The sequence below is a fragment of the Halichoerus grypus genome, chromosome 4 (genome assembly GCF_964656455.1).
Source record: "Halichoerus grypus chromosome 4, mHalGry1.hap1.1, whole genome shotgun sequence".
Lineage (NCBI taxonomy): Eukaryota > Metazoa > Chordata > Mammalia > Carnivora > Phocidae > Halichoerus > Halichoerus grypus.
The window spans coordinates 34959608-34984700 of NC_135715.1; the positions used below are offsets into that span (position 1 = coordinate 34959608).

Consider the following 25093-nt stretch of genomic DNA (forward strand, 5'->3'; position numbering starts at 1 on the left):
ATTTTGATAATTCTTGTGGTTCTAGTCTTTGTTCAACCTTTAAAAGATGACAAAGATTTATGTAATTTTAATTCAGCACCAAAGTAACAGGTTGCTCTTTTTTTTTAAAAGGACAATAGCATCAAATGAAATATGTGTCACTCTTACCTTTCTGTGCTTTTAGACTCTCTGACCCCAGAGATAGAAGCTGACCGCAGCGGCAGCCGAACAGATGCTGAAAGGACAATACAAGGTAGGAATTTGCAAAAGGCTATAAATCTAGATCTTGCTATATGAGTTTTTCCTCAGCTTTAGCCTGCTATTCAAGCATGTAGCCTACCATCTGGGCCACATCAAAACAAGTTCAAACAAGGTCAAGTTCATCTTGCTTGTTTATATGAGTGAATTCATTTTGTGCTGATAGATTTTCTTTAAATTAACAGGTCATTTCTGTTTATACAATGCAATTAAAAAGGAATAATTAATTTTAAACAATGTATGATTTAATCTTGGACACAGTAAATGTGCTTTATCGAATGCTTGAAGCCCAGTCTCACTCAGGAAGGGTTTATAAGTTCTATACCATCTGAATAAAAGCATGGGTTAATCAAATAGGTAGTTCTTAAATTTGAAAATTTCTCCTTCTCATTTTTGTGACAGATACTGCAAGGTACAGGCAAAATAGACTGGTTGAATGTTAACAATAAATAAGACTGTTTAGTCCTCTGTGGATTTTCTGAATGTTCTCTATGCCATTATATACATTTTAATAACACAAATGTGCTGAGCAAAATCATATATAGAATACTAAAGGGAGTTGTATTAAACACTCAGAAGAGCTAAATATGTATATTGCCAAGACCATACTATTAGGAAAGAACAAAATCTGAAGGTAACATTTATAGTCTAACATCTATTCTAGGCAATAAACTCAGCCTAACAACATGAATACTAAACAGTACAAAGAGCATTTGTTTTCTATTTTAAATGAAGATGGTTCTTCAAAGGGAAGCCTAAAATGATTAACTGCTATAATCCTCCCAATTGCTTTTATTTTGCATTTTAAGCTCAGTCATTTTGGGGATATTGTTTGACATTAATTGTGCTACTTAATCAGCTCCGAAAGTGTCAGCTTTGGTTTAGTGTAAAGGAAATATACTTTTGTAAAGTATCAGATATGCAATAAGTAAAAAATCAGAAACTTGCAGGAACATTTCTGAAGAATGTTTTTGCCTATATTTATTTTACCTAAAACCATGATAATTATTTTTTAAATCCTGAGGTTCAAACCAATTGTTTTTATGAGATACCTCCTTGCGTATACAAGATTAATGCAATTGTAGATGTAGAAAAGACTTTTTTTAGAGCATTATGGATATCAGCAAAATTATGTGTGTGTGTGTGTGTGTGTGTGTGCATCTATAATCTTATTAAAATCATAAGATTTCTGTTGCATCTCTTTTAAAAATTGCATACACATGTTAACAAATTAGTAATAGCAAAGCCAGTCCTCTTTATCAGGGATGATAATTTCAATCAGGTCAATATAAATATCAGCCCTGATTTGTGTGTGCAGGGGACCACTCATGCATTAACATAGCCAGTGGCCAAAGGGGGTCTAAGAAAGCACATGAGTCTCCGGGTAGATGTGACATATAAATTGTCTGGTATCTACAACAAATCAATCAAAGAAAAATTATAGACAATATATTCCTGCATATTAATGGAAGATTTGTTGTCAATGTTAAGAAGTGATTAGGCAATGATTAAACACTTTGCATAGTTAACATTATGTCAACATTATTCCAGGAATTTGCTATCAGTAAAATTTTGGTCATCAATAAGGCTATAGTTATTTTAATTTGAGCAGAACTCACATATATTCAAATATACACTTTAATATGCATAAAGTCTTGCTTGATAAGGTTGAAGTTTTGACAACTCCTATTTTCTACTGTGATTTGCTTATTCCAAGTAAAATTTTAAATCATAAATTGCCTTCCTTTTGCTATCCAAAATGCTCTCCGTTGGGTAACAAAGAAAACCCACCCAAACAACTTTATAATTAAGGAAATAAAACATTTGAAGAACAGTTATACATAGTGATTTAAAGCCAAATATAAATGATTATGGAGTTATTTAATGCTTTGCTTTAGTTGTAATATAAAATCTTAATCATTGAATTCATTCATTCAGCCAGTCAATTAAAAATGTGTTCCTTAATTCTAATGTGAACAATCAGTAATACTCTACTTTTTGTATACTTATCCGTGGATTTAATGGTTTTGTTATATTGTTCAAAATGCACAGTTTTCAATAAAACCCTTAACTCATATTCATGGTTTTAATTAGATAATATGATTTTTTTCTCAAATGTGATAAAAAACATTGTGGATGAATCTGTATTTTTATGTTTTAGTTGCCAAAAAGTTATTTTACTAGGAGTTGAACCCCCCAAGACTTTTAAAATACCAGGCAGACCCAAGAGATCATCTTTTGCTACTCTAATCCCACTAAATAAGCTCATTTGGCCCTGTGAGCCTTTTTTTTCAAACCTTAGACATTTAGAAGCCAACAGAACAAAATTAACTGTGAACAGGAAAAAATCAAAGATAAAAAACTAGTTAAATTCTGAGTCGAAGCACAACGATGGGAAAGGCAAAGAAGAAAGAAATGGAACTCATTGCTAATTTGTGAAATGGTCTATGTCATGCATTTGGGGAGCCATGACCACCTGCTGCATCACAGTATAAGAACGACACAAATATGGCCTCTTCCTCCCTTTGCTTTCTTCGTCTTGGCGCCCCCAAGCCCAGGTGTTATGATACTCTGCGTATTCTTTCTTGCTCCCGGTCTAACCATAAGTGAAATTATTCTCTGTTCCAAAATAAACTCAACTTAATTAGGAAAGACAAAGGAAACACACATTTCTCTATGCTTGCCATGTATTTATTTATTTTTAACATTCTGGCAATAAATAAATGCCATGCTTGGCCCAAGAGTTAGTCACCTAGAAGTTGGGCACTTAAATACTGCTCAAGTGCCAGGTAATTACCCCCAAATAAGCACCTCAGTTTAGTTAGACTAAACATTGCCTCATTGGCATTTAGTACCACCGTTTCTGTAAAACTATAGAGGAGGGGAGGAGGGAACCAGACAGCAGTTTAGAAAATATTCCTGAGCAAAGAGGCCCTAAATAATTTATGATAAGTAAAGTAAATCAGCTCATCCTACACAAGGATAAATTCTTCATTGTTGATATTTCTAGTAGCTAACTCAAACTTCATGAGTTTAGTGGCAATATTGTGGTTAGAGAATAAACATCAAAAAATTTTAAAAAAAACTTGTTTTAGGAGCTGAATTATATGGGGATTAACTCTTATGCCTTGAGTCTTGCAGATTTATATGGCATGATTTGTATTGGAAAATTTTATCTTACTTTAAAGCTTTTTGTAAGATCTTTTGAATATGCAGAGTAGACTGAGTTCATATAAATACTCGTTGGACACTTTTTTGGACTAGTTAATAAATATCTTCCAAAACCCATTCTGCCCCCACACATATAAATGCCCATCCCCACACTATCTGCAGCCAAATCTAGAATATGATAGCTTTCTTGAGCTACGTTCTGATTTCTTCTTAATCTCGCTCCCTGGACAATGGCACCCACTTAAATGGTTTATTTAACTGATATGTTTTGACAACTAAAATATATATATATAAATATATATATATCTCCAGCCCATTCAGACATTTCTTAAGAGGTCCAGGTAATATCCAGCTTTATTTGGCTGTCTCACAGAAGCCTCAAGGTCGAGTGCACAAAACCAAAACGATCGTGCACCCCCTGCACACCTGTCTTCATCCAATGTTCCTTCTCTCTGGAACCCTCATCTGCCCAGTCCAGCCTCCCCCTTAATTTATACTGAGGAAGAGCAGAGCACGCATTTCCCTCCCTCATCCTCCACACCCAGTTACAGCTCTTTCCCCTTGTCCTGGAACCCTCTCATCTTTTTTGATTTCCTGAAAGCCCCACATCTTTCTCCACCTATCAGGGACATAGTTCCTTCCTCCTTGCCTTTACTTACCCAACCTTGAAATCTCTTAGAAGTTACTGCTTCCAGGAATGCTTCCCAGGCCACCCCTGCCCCTCCAGTACCTCCCCATCCCCTGGGTCTAATTCCAGCTCTTCGAGGGTCTTACCATACCTTTCACTTCTCCACAATCACCTGCTGTGCCTTTGTAATGCCTTGCTCAGTGTCTTCTTCCTCTCTCTGGAAGATAGCTGAGCAGAGCGTGAACCATGTCTATTTTGGTCACTACCGTGACCTGTATGTTTGACACATATATACGAATGTGTCAGATGTTTGTGCCGTATTTACAGTGCTGAATGTTCGATATATCGTGAAAGAATGTATCAACCATTGTTGACCTAGAACCTGTTTGATCTTGTGAATGCCAAGGGTCCTCATTATTCTGACATTTCTCAGACTTTGGTTGGAGAGACTGATGTGAGGAAGTGAAGGATAATATAATTCTACCTGGGAAAGTCAGAATTGCAAATTCTGGCAGAATTAATTTTCGTATCTGATTGCTGAATTAACAATATGTGTTTTTGCTTCTTATATGTGTGTGTAATGTTACTTTTTTGTTTGCACATTCAACGTAAGATTTGGATTCTGTGAATATTCACTTACACTCACTTTTTTCAATTTTAAATTTGTATTTAATTTAACATGTTATAGATACATTTCTTAAATAATACTTTCATCTTTTGTTTAATGTACTTTAACCTTATGCTTCTTTTTTGATTTCTTATAATTTTACATGATTAAATCTTCTTTATAATTATTTAGGTTATCAATATATAGACATAAACTATAACATAGGACAATCATGGATTAGTGCTGTTTTATCTATGTCTTTTATCAATTTCTGAAGAGTCTGGAAAGTTCACTTTCAAAGTAGTAGCTTTGGCTTCTTTTTAAGAAAACCCATCTTTTTAAACCAAAAAAGAATTGATAAAATCAATAGAAATGTGGACCATAGTTCCTCTGACATCTTAGAATATCTGCAAGTTATGCTTGCAAAGTCTTGACTTCACTCGAGAGTACATCTCTTTTATTTATATCCAATGGCCATAATCAAAACTGTTTGGCTTTTTATTCTTTTTTTGACTGATCTTAGATCATAGAAAATCAAATATTCTTCCAATAAAAGGACATAAAAGACTTGCCTTCACATTAACAATCTTTTTTTTTCCAATTAAAAAATATCTCCTTTCTGCTTCCTAGATATTTGAAGATACATGCTGAATTTAAAAATTGTTTATTTTTCAACAAATATTTGTTGAACACTGATGACATGCCAAGTACACTTTTATGATGTTATTGCCTTAGCATTAGGAAAGGACTTTAAAGATCAATTAAAACTCTTCATTTTGCAAACAAGGAAAGTGAGACTTAGGGAGGGCACATGACTTGTTAAAGGTTATATCATGAGTTAATCAGAGCTGGGAATGTAACTTAGTTCAGTTGCTTTTCACATTCCCTTATTTTCTCCTGATTATTTTTAGATTAGGATTGTTAAAATGTGCTTTTCTTGCTTTTTTAAAATATGTGATTATTATTATTGTTTGTTTAGTAACTTACAGTTTCAAAGCATCATCATGCATATCATTCTTATGAGTGGAATTTATATCTTTTATCAAAATTTTGTATTGAACCAAATGTTTTAGCACTCATTGAATTTCCCCGTAACACACTTTTCGTTCATTTAGACTTAGGGATATTATATGGTAAGTGGAACTATTTGCTTATTAAAATAGTGAGGTAGATTGGAAACTGATATTTTTGACCCTTTCCTATATATTTTAATTTAAAGGTGAGATAACTAAAGTTCAGAGTGGCCAATTAATATTCTCACATTTACACTATGAGTTAGTGGGTTCACAGACATTTGAATCCATATTTATGACTCCAAAGTCCTTGTTCTATCCTCCATGCCTTGCTGTCTAGACTTCTCTCCCTTCTAGAATAACTACTTCCATGCCTGTCACCCAATTTGAGTAGTTAGCACATTGTCTGTTAATGACTTAAGAAGTTCAAAACAGTCTACTGACAGGCACTAGAGAATGATATACAATTGTATTGCATATACAAATGTATTGTGTATACAATACATTGTATACAAATGATATACCAAAAAAAAAGGTTTTCTTTCCACCTTTTTACTTTTTAATCCATCATTATACCTATACCATGTTTATAGACACTTCCAGACACACTGGGGAAAACTCACTCTTTAGTGAAGAAAACAAAGTAGCAATAAAAGATACTAAGAAATTAATCATATTTAGATAAAAGATTTATCCACATCCCTACCACTGAGCATGCAGTGAACTTAAGATAAATTTAAAATCAGACACAAATCTAATTGTGACTTATTATAAGACATTTGGAGAGCATCTTCATTTCTTTTGTAGTATGTGTCTGAACAGTTATTAAATGATAATCCAAGACTTTTACCCTGTAATGGCCCTAAATTGAAACTTACTTAAACTTACCACTTCTAAAATCTTTTTGAAAGTATTGTTTAAATTTAATTTCACATAATTGTCTCATGCACATTTCTATTTTTAATACTTAAAAAAAGACCCTTAAGTTTAATGTAGAAGTGGGGGTTCTTTTAGGCACAGCTATAGAACTAGCAATTAAGAGAGCTAGGAGTCAGGTCTCGATTCAAATCTCTGCTCCATTTTTTTTCCCCCATTAGTAATTGCTTAACCACAGAGAGTTGTTAGAAGGATTAAATAAAATAATCCATGTAAGGCACTCAACATGTACTGGAAAATAGTATGCATACAGTTAAGTTTTAGCTGTTAATATTACATTTTATTATTGTGAGTTAACGTATTTACAGTGCCTAGCAACTGATAAACACTGAAGCTATTATTACTCTGATATATAATTTACTATTCTTTTTTCAGAAAATTGGTCTTTATAATCTCATGTTGATTTAGTCCCCTAGTAAAGTGTTTGTAGAAATTTTTAAGAATGTTTTTGTTATTGGAACCTAACTTTTCATATTTGAAGATGTTTTTATTTAGCTTAAAAGAGGGAAGGGGAGGGTTTTATGAAAAGAAAGAAAGAAAAAAGGAAAAAAAGAGGTTGATCAAAACTGGTTTCCAGACTGCTTGCACTGTATATTGACTATTGTTGAGTCACTTACAAATAATGTAATTACCATCAGGATCACCTCAAACTCTTTTTCTTGATCTTAAAAACATAAATAAATATTAGAATTATATTACTATGAACAAAACAGAACAATAATAAATTTACTTCTAGTCTCTTGGCACTGGTTTCTGGTGTTTGGCAGCATTTCAATGCAGCTAATCAATTTGAGACAGCATTGATTAAGTTGAACAAAAGATGATATTGATTGCAGGCTGTAACCAATAAACAGGCTATTGTTCCATAGTTATCATAGGTCATTGTTAACTACTCATTTAACTAGACAGAGTTATTATTATTAAATAAAAAGTCTCAGAGACTTTTAGAATAATGTTTTCTTATAATTTCAGTATATTATTCTTTTAAGAAATACATAATAAAGGAAATCTTGTTTCTGAACATTGGTGGCTGTGTTTAAACACCAAATGCTGAAGGCCTTTTATAGGTTTTTGTTGGAAATGGTTTCTTACATAATTTAAACTAATTATACATGAAATGAGACATAGCGGGCAGTTAAGTATGAAGTTGCTGAAAATAGTAATAAGATATAGTTGATTATAACTATTACTTACAAAAAATTATTTTCAGTGTATTATTTCCATAGACCTAATCTTCTAAACTCTTGGTTCTTATGGGGGAAAAGCATGATTTTCATTATTATGTTTGTGTTGAGCTGTGACATAACACAAGGTTTTGTCCTGTCATTTCAATTCTTACTCCATTGCCCAAATATTATGCAGATTAAATTAAGGCAAAATTATCGGGCTTGGTGTGTAATATAGTTGACATCATTTTTCCTTAGTAAATGCAGTATAATAGGTGGTAGCTTCTATGACAATTCAGAGGATATAGGGAATATCAGGAATAATTAATTAGAGTTGGAGATTTAGAGAGGGTAAAAAAGACATTGTACTACTAAATTATGATTAAATATTGAAACAGACCAATTATTTATAGAAAATACAGTGCTTTGTTAGCACAGATACAACTGAATTAAACTGGCTTTTTCATGAATGTGTTTGTGGCTTGGCTTGAATACTGTCTGAAGACCATAATCAAAGAACAGTGATAAATGGAAATTGGGAAAGGTATTAGCAGGGAGCCTGAAAGATCAATGCTAGATCCATTTTGATTTAACATCATAATTAGTGATATGGAACAGTGGTTAAACAGAGTGTATCAATGAAATTCACAGATGATCCTAATTTAGAAGGCGTAACATACATCTGTGTAGACAGTGTAAGTATGCAATAGAAATTTAGGGAATTTAGGAATCTCAGGATGAATGAAATGAGATTACCTTTGTAAGAAAGAAATTTAATTTTAAGATCTGTGGGGTTAAAAAAAAAATTGTAAAGCTCAACAAATGTCAGTGATAATGTGTGTCCGCTTACAACTTTTCATAGTTCTGTACTAACAATGAGCAGCTGTAGGACTGAGAGAAATGTCAGAGGATAGGTAGAAAAATAAGCCTCTGTCATTTTAATATTATATATATTTTTATTAATGATACTTTTTATTAGTATGAATACCAGTTGAAGAAATTGGTTTTTCATTGTGATCAATGCATTCCATTAATTTCTTATTTCGATAGTATATTCTCATCTTCGGTTTTAAGAAAAATTTATTTAAAGTAAGTGTTTGCATTAAGTCTTTTTACCTTTATTATCAAAAGAAAAAAATGATGACCATTATGTCCAATTAACTTGCTCACTGACGATTGTTGCAATAGAAACCATATGTGATGTCTACCAAACCTGAAGAGGATTACCATTTTGAAATATAGATTAGAACTAACTCTAGTGGTTCATGTTCACATAGCCTGCTTCCTCTTTTTGTGTCCACTCTTAGACAGTGATAGTGGCCTGGCCATCTAAGAGAACCTCTAGTAAATATTCACAGTAATTTCTTTGAGATGGAACATAAATAGATTTTTATTTTCTGAAAAATATTATTTATACTCCAGGAGTTATAAAAGTTATCTGAAAATATTTAAATTACAGAAAAAGAATCTCCGCTTTAAAGTCTATTCACTAAATTACAGGATTTGCATGCACAAAATAAAAAATTGGTACATAAACACCTGGTGATGGAAAGTATGTCATCAATTTTGATAGCATGTATATGTTTAGACATTCAAGATATCTAACACCCTTTGCTATAAATTCTTCTTTAAAAAAATAAGACATCATCATTTAGACTATAAATGTAAAAACGCTTATGGTGCATTATTCCATCTCCCATAGTTAGATGCAGACATGCCACAATAGTGTTTTTTATTTCAACTGTTCGAACCATATTAATGAGAACATCATTTTGGAGAACTAATTATTTCTATTTGTCTTGTGTCACACTTTCTAATTCCCCTATATTAGCACAGCCAAAGCAAATTAATTGCTTTTCCAGCAGTTGAACCTTGTCCAAGAGTGAGCTCACATTCCCTTCCAGTTTCCCTGTTTCTGAGAGTGCATTGTGTCAGAAATTTCTCTTGATACTAAACATAGTCTAGAGAATATCTTTACAGATTTCTGTGCACTCACTTGATGAAATTTATAAGTTTAAGTGACCCGCCAGGAAAGATAAAGTTCTTAGCTGCAAGATTATACATCAAAACAGTTAAAGTGAAATTAAAATTAAATGAATGAATCTCACTGAAGCAAAAAAAGCAGTAATTAATGGTTCCCTTAATTGTCTTCATAAAATATTTGCATGGGTCTAATTTGCATAATTTGCATGTATTAATTAATCTTTCAAAGGAATTTTGTGCTGAGAGAAGCCAAAAAATCTCTTTGTTTTATTTAACATCTAATGAAATATTTATCTTCTTTAATGAACTTCTCATCTTCATTAAAATAAAAATTGCACAAGTTTGTATGTTTTAAATGTTTTTATAATTGAAGTATTCAAAAAATCTCTTTAGACTTACAACAGCTGAAAAACAAACACATTATTTAACATTCAGTATCATTTTAACAACAGCAATACTTTAAAAAAAAAGGAAGTCCAATTTCACTTTCTGAAAGGTGGCAAAGCATTTGGTAAATGAATAAATGAATACAGCTATTTGGTTTTAAAAGTAAGATTTACAGAGGCCTGATCATTTCTTTCAATGGTAATATTATTTTTATGATTGAAATAGTGGGCAACTAGAGGGTATATATGAGAAAAATCAGTATGTTTAATTGTTTGGGAAATGGTTCATTGGTTGAAAATATTTTAACTGGTTCAAAGAAATTAGTCCATTAAAATCCACTTGCTATTATTAACAACTCCTAGATTGACTGACAATATTTCCTGGTAGGAGCTATATGGTTCCAACTTTATTCTAAATCTGACTGCTGGAGATTTGCAGCAGGGTTTTCTCCACTCACAAACTGAGATCATAGTGAAGACCAAGAGACGTGCCTTGGAAGGAATGAAATTCAAAATTTCATCAAGTGCCAAATAGTACATATTCACGAAAACTAGGGAAGAGTGTGGGGAGAGAGCCCAGAAGTTAAACAGACACAAGGGAAGGGAAATTGATGATTCGTTAATGGTATTCATTCTTTTTGATTCAAAAGTGATACAGAACATTACAAAGAAGAACATCAATTAACATTTTCTAAAGCAATTTAAAGTTTGCACAGCTTTCTCACATACATCATTTTTGTTTATCTTCTCCTCAAGCCCATTTTATATTTGAGAAAACTAAGGCACACAAACATAAAGCAGATTTCTTGGAATCAAACCGTGAACTCAGGACCTCTGAGTCCTTTTGACTCCAAATGCCTTGCTCCTATGTGACATCAATCTTTTTATCTCATGATAATTTATTACATGGCTATGAGTGACTAAATACTAAGCCAGATAATAAGGGTGGGCTTAAATTTTTAAGGATTAAGATTCAAAATGCAAATATATAGTTCTTTCCATGTAAAGTTTAGTAATGAGATAAAATCAATTAAATTGACTTTGGTTTCCTCTAGGATCATCTTTAGGGAAGCAAAAAGGCATTTTCATTAGGCCATGGACATTTCTTAGCCCTGCAACCACTCTCATGATTTGCAGTTTCTCATGAAGTTTTCCCTAATATAAAAGGAAAAATTAAATCTATTTGGTGACAAAAATAGTTATTAACCAGTTGCAAAATAAATGCCAATACAGATTTTTTCCCTAACAATGATAATTTATTTAATAAATAACTGATTTCTAAAGGATTAAGGTTTAACATTAAGATGACTTAGTTTTAAGAGTGGTAGAATGAGAACAATAATCTGCTGTCAAAACTACCATTCATTAATGTTGTGACCCTGGTAACTCATTTTACTTCCTAAGACCTGTTCTAGTACTGATATTTTTATCCTGTTAAAATGTCAAAGGCATTTAACTTTTTATTAGTGTGGACATAACACACACAGGCGATGCATGTGTCCGTTCTCCATTATGGATACATGGATTCTGGATTCAGACTGCCTGGGTTCAAATCACAACACTGATGTTTATTATCTGTATAACACAGAGTGTGTAAATTAAACTTTTTGATTTTTGGAGTTCCTAATCTGTAAAACACAGATAATGATCACAATATCCACCTCACGGAATTGTTATGGGATTAAGTGAATTAATATATGTAAAGAACTTAGAACAGTACTCGGTAGAGACTAAAAGCTAAAAAGACTTTGTTATTTTTACAATTATGCATAAACTTAATGTAATAATACTTGCAATAGTATTCATTTTTGGTAAAAATTAAACATGTTTTGGATCTTAAAAATTATTTTAAGCCAATAATTTTTTTTCCCATATGTGATGCATACTTTTTCTTTTAGCATGTTTTAAGCTGGAAAATGCAAATTATATTTACCAGATTTTCCAGGGCATTTAAAATATTCATGACAGAGGGTGAATTTCAATATTTATGTCAATTTAAATAATATGGTTTGAGGAGATTTATTTGCAGCCACATATTCTGTATGATTATTTATCTCTTTGCAAATTAAATGAAAGATAAACTAGTTATTCTTGACTCATTTAAGATGGAAGTGTTAGAGCTTCTTAATTTTTTTATTATATTTGGCAAATTTCTCTTAATATGGTTTGTATTTTCATATAGTGTGGAGTAACTGCAGACTCTTCTAATTCATATATAATCATACTCGAGAGATAGTAAATCTCCACTTAAGCTTACTAATTACACCTATAAAACCATGAATGATGGCTACAAATTATTGGATCTGACTCTCATTCTTTATTTATTTCTCCCTGGGAGAAAGAGCACTGGATGGGGAGATTTTAGACGATAAATTATCCCCATACATAATCAGGTTTGCTGTGTTTAAATTTGATGCCATACTATGATTTTATATTAACTTACAAAATTCCCATTTTAATAGATTAAGAGCTAATTATTTGATTTTCATGATAAAATGATATTTACTTATAATTATAATATCAATGTCTTTATTTTTTCTTAATGGATTTTACTGATTAATATAGTTCTATTTTGTTTCAAGTTACCATAGTCTTTTGACTTCTTTTTATAAATTCTCCAGCAACGTTATATGAAATGTCACTCTGAGGCCTTATCCCTAGTTAAGGTGTTGGGAATGGAGAAGAATTTTGCAAATGAGAAAAGAAGATTAGATGTAAGACAACAGGCACAGAAAGTACATTCCTCTGCTAACTCCAACAGATGGTTCTGGGTTCCAGCCCAGGTGGGACCATAAACTCAGTACTACCATATTTTTTTTTTCCTGAGGGACCTCAAAAATATGTACTTTTACGTAAAAGTACAGATTTTCAAAAATACTGTGGAAGCCTGAATAACATAAATGTTTGTTATGTTTTGATAATAGTAAGACAGAAAAGTTCTCTCTCAATCCAAAAAACTCATATAATGTCAGATGATGTCAACACATAAACCAAATTTAAAATAGCAATTAAGTCACAAGTATAGAGAACAGTTCTCCAAGCTTTTTAGAATGAATGCAATGACTTCCCCTAACTGCTTTGATTTCAGACATACTTTTGAGATAGAATTTTAAGATCCACTTGCCCACATCATTCCTCAAATTTTTGCAATTCAGATCAATCCCATTATGTTAGGCACAAGATATGACTATTGCAAAGGATTAAAAATGCGCAATAACTTACTTTGTAAATTCTAATTATACTTCTTAAATTATTAGAATGAGAAGTATTTCAAGAAATTGCAAAAGATACTTTAATGTAAAGGGTTGATGAATTATATACTATAGCTCATAGGCTATATTTCCCTAAGAATTCAGAATCAATTCTGGTTAACAAATCTCCAAGACTCAGTGAGTGAAAAAGTGAAGTAAATATGGTGGATCAAAAGAAAAATATTAATGGCCATGGCACTCATATGCTTATGGTCTTTTGGAATAAATTTCTCATAATTCTTATTTTTCCCAGGGGACCTCAGATTTGTGATATATTTGTGCTAACTTTCCAAGGGTTACCGGCAGCAGACTCAAAATATGGTTCTAAACTATTTCTCCATATCATATTATCCCACTATTTGTAGATATTTTATTGTAGTCTTACAGTAAGATTTTTAAATGCAGGCAAAATTTAACTAGTGACTTACTGCTCCTTCTTACACCTACTAATAGAGCAAGTGAGAGCAGTGAGCCCATTGCATCAAACTGATTTGAGTTCAAATTAGACAGAAACCTCACTGGTTCTCAAAAAGTTACCCTTGTCAAGTCATCAGCAAACTATAGCTCAAACCCCAACAGACCATCCATCCAAAAGAAGGGTAAAGAGACGGAAGAATGTGAGCTCTCATGTTAACAGGAGAGCAAATCTCATTTTGATACAAAGCTGGCAACAGTACTTAGCTTAGCTTCCACACTCTCTCATCTCATAATTTCACATTCACAGTAAAGTCTCAACTAATTCCAAAAATACTGATAGCATTTATCTACAGAGTAAAAATGTTATGAAAATTAATGCTCGAGTGGTTATAAAGAAACATACCAAAATTAGGTCAATATTTTTAGGATGTTTATATACTTAAGTTTCAGTATAGCTAGATTTTTGTTTCTGTTTTTGGTAAGTCACATATGAATTGATTTCTAAGTTAATGTTTAAATATTTAGTTGGTGGGTAATTGCCCATTTTGATCTCAAATGCAGCTCTTGGTTGCCTTGTTTTGAATAGTATTTCAACATGTGGTTCTGTTCCTTTGTGAGAAAATTGGAACACAGACATTTATTTAAACCAAACAATTCACATAGAAAGGTTGTGAATTATCACAACTCAATAGGCTCTTTTGTAAGTTGTTTGTACAAAACACAGGAAATACAAAAACATTTCCAATTATTTTCTTAATGTTAAATTGTATAACCAACAAAGAGGTGAAATTTTGTCATTATTCCAAAGCTATAGGCTTTTATATTTCAACACTTGCAGGGTGCTTTAACATGAAATATTAGGGAACAAGTATACATGCAATTTTAGCAATATTTAATGGATCAATGACTGTTTAGAATTCTGAGACTGAAAAAATAATGACTTTTTTTTTTTTAAGATTTTTAAATTTATTTTAGAGAGAGGAGAGGGGCAGAGGGAGAGGGAACCTCAAGCAGACTCCCTGCTGAGCACGGAGTCCAACACAGGGCTGGATCCCAAGACCCTGAGATCATGACCTGAGCTGAAATCAAGAGTGGCTTAACTGATTGAGCTACCTGAGGAACCCCGAAAATAATTACTTTGATTATTGTTTTTTACTCTTGGCAGCATTTATGATTTCTGAATAAAATGAGTTAGCAATGTGACAAACGTGAATATATAAAAGACATTTTAAAGATTTTACTTATTTATTTGAGAGAGAGAGAGCATGAGCAGAGGGAGTGGCAGAGGGAGAATCAGACTCCCTGCTGAGCAGGGTGCCCCAAGCGGGGCTCGATCCCAGGGCTCTGGGATCATGACCTGAGCTGAAGGCCGACACTTAACCAACTGAGCCACCCAGGTGTCCCTTAAAATCGTTTTTGTGCTTAATTTTAATTTTAGTTTCTTCTTTACTGTGGTTTTTGTCTTCTCCCTCTTTAACCACTAACTGGAGGTCCTCTTTTTCTTTTTTTTTTTTAAGATTTTATTTATTTATTTCACAGAGAGAGAAAAAGCACACAAGCAGGGGGAGGGGCAGGCAGAGGCAGAGGGAGAAGTAGTCTCCCCGCTGAGCAGAGAGCCTGATGCAGGGCTTGATCCCAGGGCCCTGAGATCATGACCTGAGCTGCAGGCAGATGCTTAACCAACTGAACCACCCCGGTGCTCCAAGGTCCACATTTTCATATGGTTAGGCCAATAAGTAAATAAAAATAGAATACAAATAAGAAAAGTTTTGGAAGCTCCAAAATCACAAATTTAAATTTTAATGAAACCTGGAATTTCTATTCTTGAAATCCCTTTCAATTAAATATTTTTCATCTGTTGTCTCTTCCTAAAACCCCTCTGACCATTGCAACTGCTATAAAATCTTCGCTGCAGTATGGAATGTAAAAGACATAGATGAACACACTCCTCCAACATGGCTTCCAGACTGATATCAATGTCCTCTTCTGAGAAGCATCTCATGAACAGTTTGGGAGAACAAAACTTAAAAATGGCTGTCTGTGAAAAATGAATGTCATTTAAAAATATATATCTTCTTGATTTTCAAAGTTCATATTTAGTATTTTAAAGACTCTACAAGTCCTGCATTAAAGTTGATATAAAAGTTAAATTAGCATTTCCTAAAATCATCTGATTATGAAATTTTTATTGAATTAAAAGTAATATTCTTAATCTCAGGAAACAAACTGAGGGTTGCTAGAGTGGTGGGGGGTGGGAGGGATGGGGTGGCTGGGTGACAGATATTGGGGAGGGTATGTGCTATGGTGAGTGCTGTGAATTGTGTGACTGATGAATCACAGACCTGTACCTCTGAAACAAATAATACATTATATGTTAAAAAAAAAAGAAGATAGTAGGAAGGGAAAAATGAAGGGGGGGAAATCGGAGGGGGAGAAGGACCATGAGAGACTATGGACTCTGAGAAACAAACTGAAGGTTCTAGAGGGGAGGGGGGTGGGGGATGGGTTAGCCTGGTGATGGGTATTAAAGAGGGCATGTACTGAATGGAGCACTGGGTGTTATACGCAAACAATGAATCATGGAACACTACATCAAAAACTAATGATGTAATGTGTGGTGATTAACATAACATAAAAAAAGAAAAAAGAAAAATAATAGTTCATGGAATGAACTTTGGCAACTCTTTATTGTAACTAATTCTTGGTAAATCTATCTGTTGTAACCAATTCACTTTAACAAATGCTTATACACCAAGTGCTGGGTCCAGAAAAAAATGCAAAACACATGATATCTTTTCTAAATAATTCATAATCTAGTGGGATATAAAGATACATAAATAATTCTAGTAAAATATGTATTGAGTTAATTCCTTTTGATAAAGCTGTGGGTGTCAAGGTGTTGTTTGGGGTGGAAGGAATTAAGTCAAATTTTAGTTATATAAAAATATGAAATATTTATACATTAAATTTTTACATGAAATCAGGAATTATTTTAACAAATCAAAATATGGCCAAATCATGTACCTACCTGTCTCAATATTTAAAAGCTAATGTACTCTATAAACATATTAGGTAGTCATACTTTGAAGTTTTTACAGTAGGACTCATTTTTTGTTTTGTTGTTTATAAGAACTCACTAGTACACTTTTGGGAACATGTGTTTGAGGCCTAAAATTAATTTAATAGATTAAACCTGAAATTTAGAAAATTTGTTTTTTTCCCTTAACGATGTAAAAAATCGATCATTCTCTTTTAATGAAGTACTGCTTTGATCTAGTGCTTCTGAAATGTAAACAAAGTACTTTCAGAACACAAACAAACCAATTAATTCCAGTTTTGTGATTGGTGAAGATTCATTTAAGTCTACATATGTAAATCTAAATCCTCTGAGAAGCCATATTATTGACATATTTTGTATAATTTTTTCAAAAGAAGAGACATAAATATTATGGCTGCTTCTGAGTAAGGCTTTAAACAAATTCCTAAACACTATTTAGGAATATTTATCTGCTTCCCTTTGTTTTATATCTGGTCCCCCTTGTTTTATATCTGAAATCAATATATTAAATCCTAAACCCAATATGAATATTGCATGGGAAGTGTTGATCTAGAGTGAGAATAAAGAAGAATGTAATAAATTCAAAAGTGAGGTAATAAGAATCCAAGTTCTGGTATTGTGCAAGGAATAAGTGGGAGTGAGCAGTGAAGTATAAGGAGAAAATCAACTCAGAGGGCATAGAAAACAGCAGTTGGTAATTTGAAGTAGGTAGTCTGAGAAAGAGATCCAGGCCAATGGGGCATTTAGATAGAGTTGAAGAGTAAGCATCCAGCTGAACATACCGCTGGAGCTTGAGTATGAGGCAGTTTGGATGTGAGTTCTAGATAAGAGATACAGCTGTGGACACCATTAAAGGCTTATGCTGAAATACAGCACCTCTTTGCTTAATCTTGAAATTGTCATTCTTCTGAAAAGGCTAGAATGTCAAGCCGCTTCTCCCCCAAGAAAAGGTTATAATAAGAGTAATAAATGCAACATTAAGAAGCAAAGAATATTCAAATGACGATGAGTTAATACATTTCTCTATTATCCTTATTTGTAATGAATGACCTAATATTTCTTAAAAAAAATAGAGAAAACATTAAGTAGCTTTTTTTTTTAATCTCAGAAAGAATGGATTACTTGGCTTTGAATTTTGTCCAATAAAGTGAGTGTAATAAAACCGGAACCCAAAAATTTACAGTGCTAGATTATATACATAAAATTAGAATAGAGAATGCTAAAAATACATAGTGGTATATTAGAAAATTCATATTTTGACTTATTTATTTTGCATCTTTGTTGATTCTGCAGATTTTACCTATGACAAACTGTCAATTCAACTCTTGCATTAAGAGACATGTATTTTTCATGATATAGTTTCATATGGCAATATGTTGGATATCAGTCCTTTCAAGTAATCAAACTACATGAATAGAGTCATAAACAAAAAAGCAACAATAATTTACTCACATTGTTAGCTTTCCCTCTGATGCATACATATTCTTTGCCATCATTTGAACAGTATAATACATTCTTATTTTGATGAAGGGAAAGTAAAAATTACACTTTAGACTTGGTAAGTAAATAAAAAAAATGCTCATGTAATAGTGTTTTGAATTATCACAACAAAGTGTGTGTTATACCAAAATAATACTAGTCCTACACCATATTTTAAGCTTTTGGAGCATCAGATTTTTCAATACATAAGACATTTGGTAATAAAGCCATCAAATGTCTGGTTAAAGTTGAAGCATTGAGAGAATTCTCATCTGAGCACTGAACTAGCAAAGAACAAGACCTGTTTAAAAAAGGCTGATGAAGTGAGCTCTTCATACAGACATTATAATGCTATCGTGATGGGAAAACGGGCAATATTTATTAATCAAGACTTACAAGTTACTATTCTTATAGCTATTCAAGTACGTTTCCTTAAAAAGAGATAGAACTGATGTCTGTCCAGTTGAAATGAATCAAAGATATTATGATAAAATTAAGCATTCGTGGTTGAGCAATTTGGTATTGTCTAAGTGCAACTGTGAGTTAGCCCTGAAAGAGTAGTAAACAGTTTCTCTGGTGGGAAAATAGAGATTTTATTATAAAGTGGTTTTGACATAAGCCTCGATGAGTTCCTTAAATTCATAATGTTTCTCGAAATGTAACCTTAATTCAGGATATAATGATCTGTGTGGTGACATAAGTTAATTTTATTCATATCACAATTGGTAGTGATGGGAAAATAAGGAAATACTGACAGTAACCACAGCCACAAGCTCTTAATTTTAATGGAAATAGTGGCCTATGTTACCATGACCCAGGGCAGATTTTCACAGTAGGCATGAAATATACATATATCAGCATTTATCTTTTCTTCCTAAATATATGCACATTTATTATAATATACTTTAAATGTTTATTTGTAGAGTTTTTGTGTTTATTTTTTGAAATTGAATTAAAGAAATTTGACAATCTCATGGAATGTAATATATGCTGAGAACAAATTGGAACTTAAACATAAACTGTAAGTAAGTCCAGAGTGCTCAGATGTGTCCTGAAATTCTTTGTTTCTAGAGACAGAGACAATTCATAAAATGCAAAGTTATCTATTAGCATTGCCTATTTTTGTAATAGCACATTTTGTCTTTTTTGTTTTTTCATTGTTTTCCACTTTAGAAAGCATTTAGTGGCTTACATTTGTCATTGTTTGTGGCTGGTTTTGTTGATATTTTCCTGATCAATTTGCAAAGGATTATGTCTGTTTCTTTGGAAAACATGCCGTATGATAAACAACAGTTTCAAATATTGCAAGATACCAGGTTTCATCAAAATTGAACATAGCCAGTCACCACTACTGAATCAAAACTTTGAAGGGGCATTAAAAAGACTGTCTGGCTTCTACTTCAATCTAGTATCTTTCTAAGTGCTTTTAATAGAGAGATCTAGAATTTTTTTGGTCCTTCTTTCTTTTTCGGTAATTTGTTAAATGGTAATAACTTCAGCAGTATGGAGTTATACAATTTCCTGGGATGGTTACTTTGGTCACATTGCATCAAGTATCTGATGTAATCAGCATTATTCTGAGAGAAGTTTAGTATAAGAATTAGACTATTAACAATTATCATTTTTACATCTGAAGCCACCATATATCATGAAACAAGATCATCAATCTTTATGGAAAATCTATTTTTCATTCCCAGTAGAATCAAATTGCCCTAAGGTAACATAGGTAAAGTTACTTCCACTTAATAGAAGATATACATACTTAATATATATTTATATATAATATCCATTTTAAAAGACAAAGTTGTGAAAATATTCTGTGATTTAGAGTAATTTATTCCATTAGTAGCAAATCAGAGAGTTTTTTCAGAAATTATTTTGATGTAGGGGCGCCTGGGTGGCTCACTCATTTAAGAAGCTGACTCTTGGTTTCAGCTCAGGTCATGATCTCAGGGTTCTGAGATCCAGCCCCGTGTAGGGCTCCTCACTCAGCAGGGAACCTGCGTGAGATTCTGTCTCCCTCTACCTCTGCCCCTCCTCCCCTCCATGCACACTCTCTCTAAAATAAATAAATCAATAGGAAAAAAAGATTAAAAAGTTATTTTGATGTAGTAAGACAAATATTGTACTGGAAACACACAGGCTGGTTTTGCTATTTCTCTGAAGTGTAGGCAAGCTTCCAAGAGAATTCACAAAGTGGCACTTGGCGTGGTAAATTCACATGACTCAGAGTCGGGTCATCAATCTTTTTCTGTATTTCAGAAGAAAGCAAACTGAGGTAGTATACTAAAACCCTGTAAGTAACAAGAACTGAAATATTTATTTGTGACATTGACCAGCACATCTTTCTTATAAAGGAAGGAGTATTAGTTATGTGCCGTGGCACAACAAATTACTTCCAAACTTCATGGTTTACGACATTTATTATCTCACAGTTTCTGTATGTGAAGAATCTGGGAATAGCTTAGTTGGGTCATCTGCTTTGAGGTCTTTCCCAGGCTACAATAAGGCGTTGGAAGGGACTGCAGTCAACTCTAGACCCAACTCAGGCAGGATTCACTTCCAAGCTTATTCATGTGGCTGTTGGCTGGCCTCGCATCCTCAAGGGTGTTAGATTGAGAGCCTCAGTTCCCCTGTTGGCTACTGGCCAGAGACCACCATCAGTTCTTTGCCACAGAACTTTCCATAGGGCAATTCACTATATGGCAACCTACTTCAGCAGATCAAGCAAGTGAAAAGATCCAGGGAGAGTGTCTGCCAGCAGGATAAACATCAGTTGTTTATAATCTAAGCTTGGAAGTGATTTTCCTTCACTTTTGCCATATTCTCTTCATTAGAAGCAAGGGCCTAGATACAGTCCATACTTTAAGGAGATGGGGATCACACTAGGATGTGAATATCAGGAGATAGGGAGCATTACTGGCCATCATAGAGTATTCCTACCAAAGTGGCTATGCAGAAAATAAAATCATCAAATTATCTGGCAAGAATGGGATTAGGACTAGGAGTATTATATAATCAAATATTTTCTGGACTCAAGAATATATCTAAAGGTAGACCAGATGTATACATCAGTCTTTGAAGGGAACCTCATCCCTGGTTGGTGCTTTCATGGGCATTTGCAAAACCTATCAGCTTAACTGCTTTCTCTAGGCTACCTTTCTGGACAAGCCCTCTATTGATTCTCATAATCTTTCTTTAGATGTGATCATTCTATTGATTCTCATAATCTTTCTTTAGATGTGATCATTCTGTCAACACATTTCCTTGCCTGTTTGTTAGTCTGTCTCTTTAATATAACTTTACACTTCTCTGGGCCGATCCTTTGTGGGTTAGTTTTAAAGTTGAGTGCACAGAGGGCTACCTTATTTAATAATTCTTGTATAACATGTTACTGTTCTTACCCATATACTGTCTACACAACAGTTGATGATTTCATTAGATAAGATATAAAGAAAAGCTATTCTCCACAAAAGTGTCATTTGTTTAGTTACAACAGTTATCATATATATTCTAAAGATTTGAGACCTTTTCATGGAAGTTTGTCATTTGTCGAGTTTAGCAGTAGACCAATATTTTGGGTCAGCATTGTATAAATGTGTTAAATAAAGCTCTAGAAATTTAGAACTTTATTCACTTACAGGTACTTCTCTAAACAAATATAACTTTATTAAAATTGCTCCTTTAGTCATGCTAGAGGAAATGGAAAATGGAAAATGGAAAAAAAATAGAAAATGCTTAAGTTTTAAAAGAAAGATGACTTTTTCCCTCCAAACTTAAAAGAAAATAACTAGGCTCTGCAAGAGCTGCTCTTCTAATTGTCACCTTTGGTTTTTTTCCCCAGAGTTAACACATAAATTTATTCTGAAACAATTTATTCACTGAGGATTTTGACTGTTTCTTGTAATCCTGAAGGATACAAATGCTTGGTTTGAAAGATTTGTTTCCCTTTCCTGCAATATTTTGTTTTATCAAATAAGGCATCACTTTTTTCTGTGTTCTGTTTTAATTAGGCATAGTACATAATTTATCCATTCATCATTCAGGTTTAGATATGCCCTCAAATGATTATTTCCTTACATACCTGTGTCTTAGTCTTCTTTATTCCAGAAATGAATAGAAGAATGGAGAAAGTAATGAGAGATTTTTACTGTGCTTTACTTTGCTGAAGTTGGGAGGTCTCACCTTCCAATCAGGACAAGGTAACCTAAGTACAAAGTACCCCATTCTCACTTGCTGGTACATTAACCACTGTGATGGTTTCCCACTTCTTACTAATGAATGCTTAATTAGAACACACACACACACACACACACACACACACACAAATGCTTTACCAAAGTAGACCTACCAGCAATATAATTTTTCTTTGTTTACAGAAATAAAACAAAACTTTAAAGAGGTCTGTGTTCTGCTTTTTTTTGTTTGTTTTTGATAAACTTTTAAACCTGTGTTTCAAACACAGATAATCACAACAGTACTTTCTATACATCAACAAATACACATTAGCATACATAGTCCTAACTAAATAACAGGTAATACAGTTAAGCAGACTTCATAAACTTCGCAATTGTAAATTTACCATTAAAACAAAATGGACCAGTAGACCAGATTCCAGCTTATGTCCACACCCTCAGTCCAGTAAGTTTCATGAAACTGAACCTGGTTTTTTGGGAGAACTCTATTAAGAAAATCACTAAGCATCATCTTACTATCTAATACTTGAATAGGACTTCTCAAAAGCCTTGTTGTTAAGCAGAAAACATTTACTATGAGAACACTGTCCACATGATCAGTGAAACAGTACATGTGGAGAGTGGAGAGTGTATATCCTCAATGAGTTATTAATAAATACCTGATACTGGTGAAATATTAAAACTTTATACCATTTAGGCAAAGTATTTTATTTTTTTAACTTGTATGTGAAAGAAAACCATACTCACAGAAAAATTAAAAAAACTATTAAAACTCTCATATGTCCTTTACCAGGATTCATCTATTATTAATATTTTGTTCCCATGTGCTTTATAATTATTTCTATCTGCATAGTATTTTCTGAAGCATTTGAGAGTAAGTTGTATAAATCGTGGCCCTTTACCTGCTATATTTACCCATACATATTTCAGGGGGCATTTACTAAAAACAAGGATGTTCTCTTATACATAACCACGGTATATTTATCAGCTCAGTAAATCCTTCATTGTCATAGTACTCTTATTTAATCTGACATCAAAATTCTAATTTTGTAATTTGACCCAATCATGTCCCTTATAGCATTTTTATAGCATTACTAAATCCAAATTAGTATCACATATTATATTTAGTTGCCATTTCTCTTTAGTCTCCTTGATCTTGGAGCTCTTCCTTGGACTTTAAAAAATTTATAAAGTTGACATTTGGGAGCATACAGTCTTAATAGGGTGTTCATCATTTTGCATCTGATGTTTCCTCATGATTCGGCTCAGGTCATGTGTTCTAAGCCTGCATACCACCCACAAAAGATTGTGTTTTTCTGAAGGTATACATTCAGGGACACACAATATCCATCTTCCCCTCATTTTGTGATGTTAGTTTGATAGTTCCTTCTATATATTTTTATTGAGCACTTGCCAGGTTCCAGGCAATATTCAAGGAACTAGTAATACACAAAACCATATAGTATGTTATCTGTTCTTAAGTTTATTATAGCCAGGCTTTAATCAATGTCTCTAAGAAGCTTTTTAAGCGTTGGCATAGTGAAAGCAACTTGGGGGGGACAAGTGTTTGAATCCTATAACACGTAGTTGTGACAACACTTAGGTTCTAGTAATACAATATATGGGACCCAAACCCTGTCTCCATGAGTATAGGCTGATTATTCATGATTAAAACTTTTTGTCAGAGGGCTAATTTCTTAACACTAAGTATAGAATGGCCTGTTCCCTATTGCATAGATAAATAGCAGACAGTTGATGATGATGATTTTTTTTTAATCAGTTTTGATTGGTTGTGGTCATAGAGATATGGTTTTAAGAACAAAGAGTTCCTAAATAGATAACAGTTCATAGAACCACAGGGTCCAGATTTCTACCCCAACTGGGGAAGATTCTTGAGTTACAGAATAAAAGATCTTTAGTACCCAGTAAAGCAGCATTATCTTAATGTTTGGTAGTAAATTCCTCTTTGCCCACAGAGAGCATCAACATCATCATTGAACCTAAAATGCAGGCAAAGGGCCTCTTCTTTAAGATACTGACGAGAAGAATGTCACTTCTCAGAGGAACTGAGATATTTTAAGCTGATCTAGCCATTTGGGAAAAGTATTTTGCCTAAGGCTGGAGTTGACTAACTCCATGCCAGCTGAGATTAACCACAACTCTCTGCAGATCTTCTAATGCCTTCCCTGAACATTCTTCAGTCCAGCTTTCATTACTGGTTGTCTATTTAGTGTCCCAATTAGAAAGGATGTTGTGATTAGACCAGCTTGCCCACTGATGATCCTTTCTAGCCACACAACACCTACAGTCCAGTTCCACCTGCTTCAAATTATCCAATTGTCAAAGTTTGGGTCTTTCCTCGATTCTGGTGCTTACCTAAAGTCTGATGTAAAGTCCCTTCACATGGAATGGAGAGTTTCACTTTTATCGTGTTTGGCTAAAGCTTAGTTACCTTTCAACATGCATATCATAGCTTTAGATGATCTTCTAAGAACACGTTTTAAACTAGACTGTGTTCTGTCATTCACTTTCCTCTTTGAAGGGAACTGAAAAATTTACAAAAGC

General features: G+C 33.2%; 1 protein-coding gene across 1 annotated transcript in view; it reads left to right on the plus strand.

Annotated features, from left to right (window-relative positions):
• Positions 1 to 25093, plus strand: part of DACH1 (dachshund family transcription factor 1) — a 420028-nt gene that overhangs the window by 384302 nt on the left and 10633 nt on the right. Inside the window, exon 10 of the mRNA XM_078070269.1 lies at positions 164 to 232. Coding sequence (XP_077926395.1) covers positions 164 to 232 — 69 coding nt within the window. The remainder of the gene's footprint in view (positions 1 to 163; positions 233 to 25093) is intronic.